We start from the raw sequence: 12,458 nt of genomic DNA, 5'->3' as shown, positions 1-12,458 counted from the left end.
TCAGCAAAATACATTATTCAGTTACTTGCCATGCAAAGTACATTATTTAATGACAAATACACATGTATGCACATACATTTGTGTGTGTGTGTGTGTGTGTGTGTGTGTGTGTGTGTGTGTGTGTGTGTGTGTGTGTGTGTGTGTGTGTGTGATTTTTATGGAGGGATGTGTACGTTTAACTCTTTATTTTTTCCCCCTCTCTTCTAGCTGCCAGAAGGTCACACTAACAGTTGTGACAACATTTCCCAGTTTTCAGTGGATAGCATCACAAGCCAAGAGAGCAAGGAACCAGTGTTCATTGCTGCTGGGGACATCAGGTATCTATTTATTTATTGTTGTATCCTTGTTTTTACTGTGCATTTGGATGCTTTTTGTTGTATCTTTGGCAATCAACTCAAAGATAATGAGCAAAAGGTTTGGCTCTTCTAGAGCATCATAGAGTTGTGTTGATAATGTTACACCTAGTGTTTAAATGATACAAGAAAAGAATTGAAGATGTGATTCAGTGTGCACATGCTCATACGCAAATCTGTAAATTCTTTAATTTAACATAAATCAAATGTTGAATTGCCTGCCCAGTGCTGTAGTCATGGTTGGAAAGGTCCATTAGACCAGCCCACCTACAGTTTAAAAAAAATTCAGAAGTTGTAAAGCATTACAATCTTTTCCATTGTACTTCATCTGTCATTGTTTTGTCAGTCAGCCAGCCAACTATACTGTTAGCCAAACTACTACTGTAACTGCTGTAATGCTGCTGCTACTGATTTAGCCTGCAAGACATTTCCCAATATACTGTGGCCCTCTCACACCCTGCCCTTTCTAAGGTCCGAGTCCATATGTCTGTAAATAGCCCACAATTCCAAATTTCTTATGTCACTGTAGGAATCTGCTGCACAACATTAATGCGTGGCTTTTTTCTTTGTTCTGGTGTTAAAATTGCTGTTTAATTTAAAATTTTATTTTTGAAGGCGGCGTCTTTCTGAACAGCTTGCTCATACCCCTACAACATTTAGAAGAGACCCTGAAGATCCATCAGCTGTGGCTCTAAAAGAACCTTGGCAGGAAAAAGTAAGGTGAGGATTTTGGTAGTACTGTTTTTGTCATTGTGTTTATATTACCAGAAATAACTGATATTTTTTCTTGTTTGCAATTATAAAACATTTTTTAAGCTTGTGTATTTCTTTAGAAGTTCAGAGTTTCATAATGTTTTCAGGTGAACTTTTTGGAATGTCCTACTGCTGGCCCACAAAAGTTAATACATTCTTTTGGCTAGAAAAAATATTTTGTTTGTGCACTATTGCAGTTTGTCATATTTTACCTGTAAACAAGTTAGACTCCACATTTTGTTCTGCTGACAGTTGCCCATCTTATGCATTATTCTAGACCTTTACTAGCCTTAGCAGTGTCTTCAGAATAATACAAAGTGACATGTTTCTCATGTATCAGGGCTTCTAGACTGTTTCTCTCTAATTTGGAAGATCATTGGAGCAGTCTGATTTCTACATATTATTTTATTTTAAAAGTTTCTTTACTTTCATTTCTACAGTCAGGGTGTCTATGCACTTGTTAGTAGTAGTTATACATATTTGCATGTGGTGTAATGTTTCCAGTTTTACTTTAACTTCTTTTGGAGAGTGTTACTTGTTCACAGTTTCCTTCTTCCCTTGATGATATTCTTAGGAGTCCTAGGTATATTTGTATATATGTATGGATTTTACTTTTAATTCCTTATCTAACTTCAGTAGTACCCCCCCCCCATGGGCCTGTAGTTAGTTGGGTTCAGCTTTTTCCACCAGTCAGAATTCAGCATCTACCCCCCCCCCAAAAAAAAAAAGTTCCCACATTCATGGATGACTCTACACTTTTGATAACACACACTTGGCACATAATACATGGCACTTTGTTCTCCCCAGTTTTTTACTGCTCATATTGTAGCTCACATCTCAGTCCTTGCTACTATAACAGAATTTCATGCATTTGCATATTGTGCATTTTTGTTATATTTGGGAATTCTGAAAGTTGTGCACTTTAGTGTGGGACGAAACTCTGATCAGGGCTGGTGGAAAGGTGCTGCTAATGGGCCAAGGGAAAAGCCAGAGTTTCTTCGCTGAGGCATAGTTTGGGGGACTGGCTGAAGTGTAGTCTCCTAAGTTTATTCTATGTCTTGCGTGTTCTTCCAGTCCTTAGTGGGACAGATATTTCCTTGATTAGCAGGGATGTTTGCTTGCTCCAGTCTGCTGTGGCAGACCCACTGTAGCACCACATTTCCTTGGTACCCACCCTGGAAGCTGCCTCTTGGGAATCTTGGACCTCTCTTCCCTCAGTCATTCAGCACAAGGGAGGATCTATCCAGCTTTATGTCAAGGATCAGTCCCTTGCCTTAAGTGATGAATCAGGGGGTGTTTGTCCTATTTATCAGTGCTCCAGTAGCTTTAGCTTATGTAGGTTTATCCTGCCAAGGTTGTGACAGCCATCTAGCTTCCAAAGTTTCAGTGCACCTGCCGCACACTCAGACCATTAGGCCGATGTAGTTTAGCTGCCTAAAAAGACATGTTTGAGGATTGAGCCTTTCAGTGCCTTACTGCCATTAGAGAGTGCATTCTTGCGCGGGCTTTCTAGGATCAACTTACAGCTTGTCTGCTTTTCCTTTCTTGAGCAGGTAAGTTCCTTTGGGGATAAAATTCCATTAAAAATTTATTGTTTTAATGTATTTTCCTGCTTAGGAAAGTTAGGTTAAGTTATGAGTTTGTGTTTTATTGACTGTCACAAGATTTAATTGTACTTTTAAATGAGAGGGCACTGATGTTCTTCGTGTTTCACTGTTGCAGTTATTACATTTGGGTAATCTGCTGGCAGGTTGTCCTTAGTTGGACTGATTAACAAAGTCTTGGGTCCTGCGTCTGATGCTGTCCCTTCTTCCATGAAGTCAGGTCGTCAGGGGTATAAAACATGCAGTCGACGTCATTACATCAGTCTTTCTTGCCGTGCGGTGCCCAAAGAAGAAGCAGTTCGCAAGTGCCGGTCGGCCGACTCCTGAAATTTTCATTTTCGAGTTTCAGAACCGAAGTCTTCAACTTAAAGCTAAGTACCCAATTGGGGAAATTTGCTCCCTACTGATGTGAGTAAAAGTTAAATAATTGCATTACTTGTGGAAAGCAAATACCTCATAAAGATTTTCATTCGTACTGTATTCCTTGCCTAAGCCCTGACCATGACATACCTTGCTGTCGGTTATGTGCTTTATTTAATCAACGCACTATCCGTTGACAGTACATTTTTGCCTTTAATTATTTCGGTTCTCAGTTTAATTATCCAGAAATGTCGTCAGTTAGCCTTCCGACTACCGGAATTCCGAAAAAATGCAAAGATAAAGACAGAGACAGGCCGCCAAGGTCCAAAACTGCCGACAACACTTCTCCTAAGCTAGTCGCCAGTTCGGTGCTCAGTGAGGCACTTTCGCAGCCCCCGATACCCACTACTTCTGATTCGCAGGCCTCTACTGAGACCCATTCGGAGTCCGATATGCCGCGAGATGCTTCACCTATGGAACTCGCAGATGTCTCTACCTTGGATGGGTCCGGAGCCGCTGTGCAGGCACCGGCTTCTGAGGGTGTATTCAGGCCTACAGACTTGCATACTAAATCAACACTTCCTTCATTTTTAAGGCCTAAATCTCGATCCATGTCTAAAAAACTGACGCCCAAGCCACGTGTTCAGGCCCCTATGCCTAAAAACAAATGATCAAAATGGCTGAAGATCTAATTTCTCTAATCAGGGGTAGTCAACTCCACCTCTCTATGAGGCCTAGGGCTGAACTTGATTATGAATCTTCTGATCAGGATTCTGTTTCTTCTGACTCTTCTAATGACTTGCATTTTGACCATACCTACTTATGAGGATTCCAATGCAGTGGAATTCATTCCCTCTGCTTCCCCTCCTGAGGACTTTTCTTTTGGGGAAACTTTACTTGCTTTGAGGGAGCATTTCCACTGGAAAAGCCAGGAATTTTCTGATTCAAAAAAAGAGGCTTGGGATTTCCTGCTTCTACCTCAGCGTAGGCCTTTGGCTGTACCTCCTGTACTAGACATTGTTGATGATGTGTTATCAGAATCCAGTTTGGCCCCTGATTCCCTGCCTCCGGCTCCTAGTAAAACTGACAGATACTACAGGGTTTCTGAGTCCCACAAGTTCCTTTTCAAAAATCCTGTTGCAGATCCAGAAACCATTTCTCAGGGGCCCAAGGGCATTAAGGCTTCTACTGCTAAAAATCCTACCCCTTCTGATAGAGATTCCAGGGTGCTGGATAGATGGGGTGAAAAGGTTTATACTTATGTGACCTCGGCAATCAGAGCATTAAACTGCCAATTTCATCTGTTAAAATATCAACAGCGTATTATTGGACTGCTTAAACAGAAAATGTTGATTCCTGACTGTGTGGAAAATAAAGATTTACAGGATTTAATGCATTCTGTTGAACAAGTTGGAAAACATACTTTACAATGTGGTTTTGATTCTTTAGAGGGCTCCTGCAGGGCTGCTGTTACTGGGTCTGTGCTTAGAAGGCATGCTTGGCTTAAGGAGCAATCTTTGCCTGATCATGTTAAAGCTAAATTGTTGGATGCTCCTTTAAATCAGGACCACCTGTTTGGCAAGACGGCTGAAGAAGTTCTAAAAAAGATGGAAGATAAAGCTAAATCTATGCAAACTGTTAAAGATTTCTTACAAGTGCAACCTCCAAGATTTAGTAGGCATTGACCTACTAAGGATTGGTCCTTTCCAGCCCCTTACAGATCCTCTCAAGCCAAACCCAGACACAGCAAAAACCCCAGGTTTCAGTCCCAAGGTACTCTCAGAGCTAAGCAGTGGGGGGCCTCCACTTCCAAATCTGGAAGTAGCAAGACACCCCCTACAGTAAACAGTCTCCATGACTTCCTTTTAAAATTACCAAGCACTTAGCTTTCAACCGCCCCTTTGGGGGGAAAGATTGCTCTTCATACAAAGAACTGGGAACTCATAACCCAGGACAAATGGGTTTTAAATATAGTGTCCCAGGGTTACAGATTTCATTTCCAAACATTGCCAACACCAAACGGGTGGCCAGAACTGCCCCCAAATCAGTGGGCAGAGGCTCAAAAACAAGTACTTTCTCTCTTAAGCATGGGGGCTATTCAACTGGTGCCAGAAGAGGAAAATGGACAGGGTTTCTATTCAGGGCTTTTCCTGGTACCCAGAAAAGACAAATCATGGCGTCCAATCCTGGACCTGTCTACTCTAAACACCTTTCTGGAAATTCCAAAATTCAAGATGCTGACTCTTCACCAGTTACTTCCTATGCTAGGCAAAGACGCGTGGTTGGCAACTCTAGATTTAAAAGAAGCATACCTGCCCATCCCAATCAGGGCATCTTGCAGAAGATACCTACGCTTCAAAGTAGGCTACTTGCATTATCAGTTCTCTGCACTGCCCTTTGGCTTGTCTACTGCGCCCAGGGTATTCACAAAGTGCATTGCTCCAGCTATTGCATTTTGAAGGCAAAGAAATATTCAAATATATCCATACCTGGACGATTGTCTAATTCAGGCAGAAAACCAGGGCATACTTTTAAATCATCTGGCGTTTGTAAAAAAGGTTCCAGCTTGTCTAGGGTACACCATAAACGAAAAGAAATCACAGCTGGTACCCTGTCAATAGATTACATTCCTGGGTGTAAGCTTGAATACAACTGCCCAGATGGCTTTCCTCACACCAGAGAAGCAAATTCATTTGGTGGCTTACTTCAAACAAGTGGCCACAAAAACTCTGATATCTGCAAGACAAATACTGCAAGCCTTGGGGCTCATGGCCTCCTGCATTCTTCTAATTCCATATGCAAGACTGCATATGAGGAAACTACAGTGGTATCTAAAAAGTTTATGGAGTCAACATTGTCACAGCCTGGAAGCAATGATTCCTGTCATACCTTGCCTACGCCTGGAGTTCCTATTGTGGGCAGAAGCCTGCCACTAAAACAAGGGATTGCCATTCACGCTACTCCCTGCCGCCCAAACCCTAACTACAGATGCATCAGACTATGCATGGGGGGGGGGGGCTCACCTGGCAGGGAAATGCATTCTGGACAAATGGAACCCAAATCAAATGCACCTACATATCAATCAAAAAGAAATGTTAGCTGTACAGAATGCTCTGACAGCTTTCAAGGACTACATTCTTCCAGGACAACTAATGGTAAAGACGGACAACACCATGGTTGTGTGGTACATAAACAAGCATGGGGGTACACATTCCTACCCCCTCTGCAGACTAGCCATGTCATTGTGGAACACAGCACTGAACTACCAAGTGCATCTACAAGCTCAGTTCCTGCCAGGAAAGCTGAATACACTGGCAGACGGACTAAGCAGAAACCTCATGGACCCACATGAGTGGAAACTCGAACCACGGATTTTCAACATGTTGACAAAGAAATGGGGGTGCCCAGACATAGATCTATTTGCCTCCCCCCAGAACTACCAGTTGGACAAGTTTTGCACAAGGACTCCCCACAAACAAGCCTGGAAAGCGGATGCTCTGTCTTTCAGCTTGAAAAATCTATCAGTCTACGCTTTTCCCCATCTGCCTCTGGTCTCTAAAGGTATACTAAAAGTGAAACAGGACAAATCAAGGATGATTTTGATTGCTCCAAACTGGCCGCGCCAACACTGGTACACCCTCCTGTGCAGTGTGTCGCAAATATCTCCATGGCACCTGCCTCAAACCCCTTCCCTGCTGTCTCAGCAGGAGAACCAAATTCTGCACCCTCAGCTTCCAACATTAAACCTTGCAGCCTGGCTAATCACTTAAATTCACCCTTATCTTCCCTCAGCAAACCTGTGATGGATGTCATCTTGGAGGTGAGGAGACCTAGTACTAGAAAATCTTATGCTGACAAATGGAAAAAGATTCTGTGCCTGGAACCAATCTTTAGGGATGAGCACAGCAGCACCCAATTTACCTCAGATTTTGAAATACTTAACAGAGATGCTTCACAGGGGCCTGTCTTTTTCCTCCATTAAAATCCATGACTCAGCTATTTCAGCTCACTATAACACGGAACCACCCCTCTTCTCTCATCCTCTGCTCAAGCAGTATCTCAGAGGGGCAAAAAACTTTAGACCACCCTGGAGAGCTCTAACCCCTGCCCGGGACCTTAACTTTGTTTTGGAGAAACTCCCTCTATCTCCTGTTGAGCCAGCTGCTACTGCAGACTTAAAATTTCTTTCTTGGAAAACAGCCTTCCTTTTAGCAATCACTTCAGCTAGAAGGATTTCTGAATTACAGGCCCTTATGGCAGTGGAGCCTTTCATCATCTTTCATGCGGACAGGGTATCTCTCAGGACTAATCCATCCTTCATGCCCAAGGTGGTTTCCAGTGTGGCTCTTACTCAGTCCATTCATTTGCTAACCTTCTTTCCCAATCCACAGAACAAAGGGGAACAAATTCTGCATTCCTTTGATGTGCACAGATAACTAAGATTCTACTTGGACAGGACTAAATCTCGAAGAAAATCTGAACAATTTCTGGTAGCATTTACTGCAGGGGCAGAGGGGAAGGCTATTTCAAAACAAACCATTTCTAAATGGATAAGCCATTGCATTAATTTCTGCTATAAGCACCATAGAAAACCTATCCCCCAGGGGATCAGATCTCACTCCACCAGGGCTGCATCTACTTCTGCAGCCTTTCTCAGTGGTGTCCCTACCAGGGATATCCTAGAAGCTGCTACCTGGAGTTCTGTGCATACTTTCACCAAGCATTATCATTTGCCAATTTTCTCTAAATCCAGAGCTGGCTTTACCACTGCTGTCTTGCAGGGCCTTATAGATGGCCCTAATGCTGTATAAACTCCTCCTCCCAACCATAGCCTTGGGAATCTGCCCAAATGTAATGACTGCAACAGTAAAACACGAAGAACATAGTACAGTTGTGTACACTTACCATAAATGTAGATGTTAGAGTGTATTCACTGTTGCAGTCCTGGTTACCCTCCCTCCAGCCCCCTAGATTTTCTGACTATACCTCTACTTTCCTTTACTATGCTTAAAAGCCTTTTTGGTGTATTTGCTTTTGGTTGGAGGTATAATTTTGTGTTTTTGTGTTTATTTGTTCCCCATTAGGGGGGCACCTGACATCTGGGGCAAGAAAAACTGATGTAATGACGTCGGCTGCATGTTTTATACCCCAGACGACCTGACGTCATGGAAGAAGGGACAGCATCCGAAGCAGGACCCAAAACTTTGATAATCAGGCCAACTGAGGGCAACCTGCCAGCAGATTACCCAAATGTAATGACTGCAACAGTGAATACACTCGAACATCTACATTTATGGTAAGTGTACACAACTGTACTTTTTCTTCCCGTCAGCATAAAAGTTTAAAGCAGTTGAATAATATTTTTTTTGTGAAAAAGTTGTATTTATTTTACTTTCTGGGGTTGGCAATGTATAAGAAAGGTGTTTTTTCCTGTGCTGTTGTATGAGAGAAAAAAGTGACATTTAACAACTTTAAATTGTTACTGGCTTATGCTGCTTGTTTTCCCTGAAAAAGTTGTGCCATTTTTGGCTTGACCATGGAACAAAGTACTGTTACCACATTTAGTCCTCCTTCCAGTCACAATAAGAAAGTTACATAAACGGCCTTTGCCACCACTGTAGGCTAACAGTTTGCCTCAGCTATAGGTGGGTGACTCTGCTGTGGTCAAAGCTGGTTTCTCAGACCACTCCTCTTTTACCCCACATCCCTCTGCTGTAGCACCTACAGCCACTCTGGACCTAAGGGTAGCCATGTCCTCTGCAGCTCTTGGGAGTGAATCTCAGTAGGCAAGGGAGGGGCATTCTTGTTGGTTGTTGGAGAGGGAACAGGGAAGGCTTATCTGTTTAGTCAGAATGTTGTCCTCGTCCCTGGGGAAGCTGCTGCTACCATTAACAACTCTGTTGGCCCCATTTTTTCTTGTCAGAAAGAACCAGAAAACTAAACATGGATCTAATTGCCCTCAAATTTCTCCAGACTGGAGAGGTCTGCTAGATATGCCTCAGGGTTTAATTCATGCTATTGATCCTTCTTATAAGGTGGCTTTTGGCAAAAGAAAGAGGGATGCCTTCCTAAAGAGGTTTGAGCTCGAGTCTGGACAAAAAGATGAAGAGACAGATGCAGGTTTTTCTTAGATCTCTGATTCAGACTCAGAGGAGAACACAGTGTTTTATTCTTCCAGTGGGCGCTCTGTTGGAAATTATTTCCAGAATGTGCCAGTGTTTTCAGTGGGAGAACCCTGAGGTTTCTTGGTCCCGCCAAAAATTTTGTGAGCTGTTACAGACGGAATTTCTAGAACCTTCACCCATTCCAGCAGTGCTGTCAGCTTTGGAGGTTGTGTAAGTCACTGCCAAAATTTTCCTCATAGTCAGCCTGCTGTCTCTAAAAAATCAGATTGTATAAAGATTCTCACTCTTTGTTTTTATATACTTATCTCAAGCCTGACCCAGCAGCTAGTTTGTTTGTCTTACTGCTGCTAAATATTTATTTAATTCCAATCCTACACATTTCTGACTGATGGAAAAATTGTTTGATTAGTATGGGGAAAAAGTGTATACTTCTGCAACTTTGATTTTTTTAAATTTTGGAATTGTCAGGTTCAAATGTTAAAGTTATTTGAGCTAATTGTGAAAGTATGAGGAATGTTTTGTTTGCAGTTTCTTCCTGTGAGGAAAAACTCTGCTTTAAATGGTTTTAATTTCTTCAGTTTTACACATCATAACTCCTTATTTAAAGTTTGTGTATGACACTGTTAATACTTCTTCCAGGACTTTGGCCACTGGTACTGTTTTTAGAAGGTTTACCTGACTGTGTTCTCAGAACCTCAAGATGATGTGAAAAATGAGATTTTAGATTCTACTTTGGCTATATTTCATTTTTGATCCCTCTGCTACAGAGGTTATCAAAAAATTGTGATGAGAAGTGTAAGTTGATACAGGGAATCGCTAAGGTTTTTCAGCCTTCCTTTTCCACATTTTCAAAGGGATTCTGTAACCCCTCATCCAGTTTTGGCAAGAAACGAAATAAACAGTCTCTGCAAACAGATATTTAAAAAAAATGGCAACGGGGGTTCCAAAAAAGTAGTACAGGAATCCCCCAAAAAACAAGGACAGCACAACAAGCCATACTATTTCTGGGGCCTTGTTCCCCCCTCCCACTCTGGCAGTCCCTTTTCCCTTCCAGAAAGTCTGAATCTCCACTTCTCTCACTGGCAACAAATAGTTTCAGACCAGCAGTTCTGAAGATCATTCGTCAAGGTTATAGATGGCAGTAGGAGGTAATTCCTCCTTTCGTGACTTATTTCCTCATCCACCAGATCAGACTCCTCTGTTTTTCCCGTGTTCTTCAACATATGTTGTTTCAGGGAGTGATGGACCCAGTTTTTCCTTCCCAAATTGGGAAATATTTTTATTCAAGGATGTTTTTGGTGCCAAACGAAGAAAATTCTTGGAGACCAGTTCTGGATCTTTCTTTCCTAGACCAGTTTATGATAGTGCCCAAGTTCAAAATGCTGTTACTTCACAACCTGTTATCCCTTCTTCCTCATTTAAGTTCCCTGGTAACACTAGATTTAAAAGATGCTTGTTTTCACATCCCTATTCATCCAGACTTCAGACGTTCCTTAAAGTTTTGTTTGTCTGGATCACATCCACTGCCTTAAATGTCTAGCCTCAGTTATAGCTCATTGTAGGCTACGAGGTATGCATATTTAGACAATTTACTTATATTTGCAGAGTCTTTTTCAAAGTATCAGAAGTCTCCAACTTGGGTGAGAGATCTCTTACACAAGGTGGGATTCAGAACATTCAAAGTTTTTTTTTTTTTTTTTTTTTTTTTTAACTTCATCACATGATTATGTTCTTGGGGTATCTGCTAGACACCGCAGTTCAGAGTTTTTTTTTCCCCACAGGATCTGTTTCTATGGTTTTCTACTCAAACTTTGGCAAGGTGAGGGAATACCTCAGGCTTTTGGGTCTCATTTGCATCTATGATTGTCATGTTTCACATGTGCAGTCTTACCAAGGGTAAGATATAATGGTATCTGAGGTCTCTGTGGTCCCAGCACCAACTAGCATCATCTTTTCAAATCCCAGTTCTGAGGTTTGTCAGAAGAGAAATCACTTGATGGAAGCAGCAAATATTCCTAAATCCAGATCTCTCCATTTCCCCCCTTTGCTCCAAAGCAGTCACTGCAGACACTTTAGACTTTGCTTGGGTGCAATTTCAGGTGGAATAAAAGTGCAAGATGTTTGGGATACCAAGGACAGACGCAAGGACATAAATATAAGAGAGATGCTTGCTCTGATCAAAGCATTCAACTCTCCGAATCATCTTTGGTCCCTTATTTTTTTCAGGTTGTTACATTCAATATCACATTCATTTTGTACATAAATAAGCATGGGGGAACCAAGTTGTACCCCTTGTGCAGACTAGCCATGTTAACTTGGGATATAGATTAACAGCACGATCTCACTCTACAGGCATCTTACAGTCCTGTCAGAGTAAAATTATCTGTCCGACAAGCTGAGCAGGACAAAAATCACAGCATCATGAAAGGAAACTAGATTAGGGAACCTTCCAAGATGAGGTTTGTATATGGGGAATTCATCGAATAGATTTCTTTGCACTCTTTCTGAACAGCCAGCTGGAAAAATTCTGCTCCTAGACTCCATGCAAGAAGTCATTGGAAGAAAGATGCCTTTTCTTTTCTTTGGATAGGAGTGTTCCTGTATGCCTTTCCACCCTTCCCACTGATATCCAGGGTACTTCTGTACACTCCGAAAGAATCATCCAGGATCATAGTTGTGACTCTACTTTGAACCAGGCAACAATGGATGTCCTTCCATACTAGTGTTGCAGTATTCTTTACTAAAGGGATCCCCTGCCAAGGGTAGCCCAAAATCCAGCCAGTGTACCAAAGTCTTAGGTTTTTTAAAAGGATGTCGAACGTCACTTTTATGCTCACCACTCACGGTGTAGGGAATAAAGGTGATTCACGGTGTAGGGAATAAATGTGATGTACATACCACAGAACTACTTTGTTGCCAGTCTGAAAGCCCCTTCAATAATTGGTCCAAACACTCCTTTAATTGTGCTGATTACCATGCCATTTTTGGATAAGTGCCCCATTGAGGTTTTTGTATCTTTTTTTTTTTTTTTTTTTAGTTGTGAGTTTACATGTCACCCAGAGAGGGCAAATGTTTGTGGGAGACAAATTCCCCCTAAAGACCATCACAAGCAGTGTGTGTTTTGCTTGGGTGCTTCTTACTACCATACTTTGTGCCTGATTTGTCAAGTGTTTGATCCTAAGACCGTTCATAGTCATCTCTCTTCCTTGTCTATCTTGTTGGTGCAGGGTGCATTGGCAAGGTCCTGAGGGTCAGCTATTTGC

General features: G+C 42.0%; 1 protein-coding gene across 2 annotated transcripts in view; it reads left to right on the top strand.

Moving 5' to 3' along the window:
* The window catches only part of PI4KB (phosphatidylinositol 4-kinase beta), a 1,158,526-nt gene that overhangs the window by 665,820 nt on the left and 480,248 nt on the right, over positions 1-12,458 (top strand). For both annotated transcript variants that reach the window (XM_044065607.1, XM_044065608.1), the window contains 2 exons: positions 208-317; positions 969-1,073. In XM_044065607.1, coding sequence (XP_043921542.1) covers positions 208-317; positions 969-1,073 — 215 coding nt within the window. The remainder of the gene's footprint in view (positions 1-207; positions 318-968; positions 1,074-12,458) is intronic.

The sequence above is a fragment of the Protopterus annectens genome, chromosome 3.part0 (genome assembly GCF_019279795.1).
Source record: "Protopterus annectens isolate FY-2018-M chromosome 3.part0, PAN1.0, whole genome shotgun sequence".
NCBI classification, from domain to species: domain Eukaryota; kingdom Metazoa; phylum Chordata; order Ceratodontiformes; family Protopteridae; genus Protopterus; species Protopterus annectens.
The sequence above is the reverse complement of the archived record's forward strand: the minus strand, read 5'-3'. Positions and strand labels throughout refer to the sequence as shown.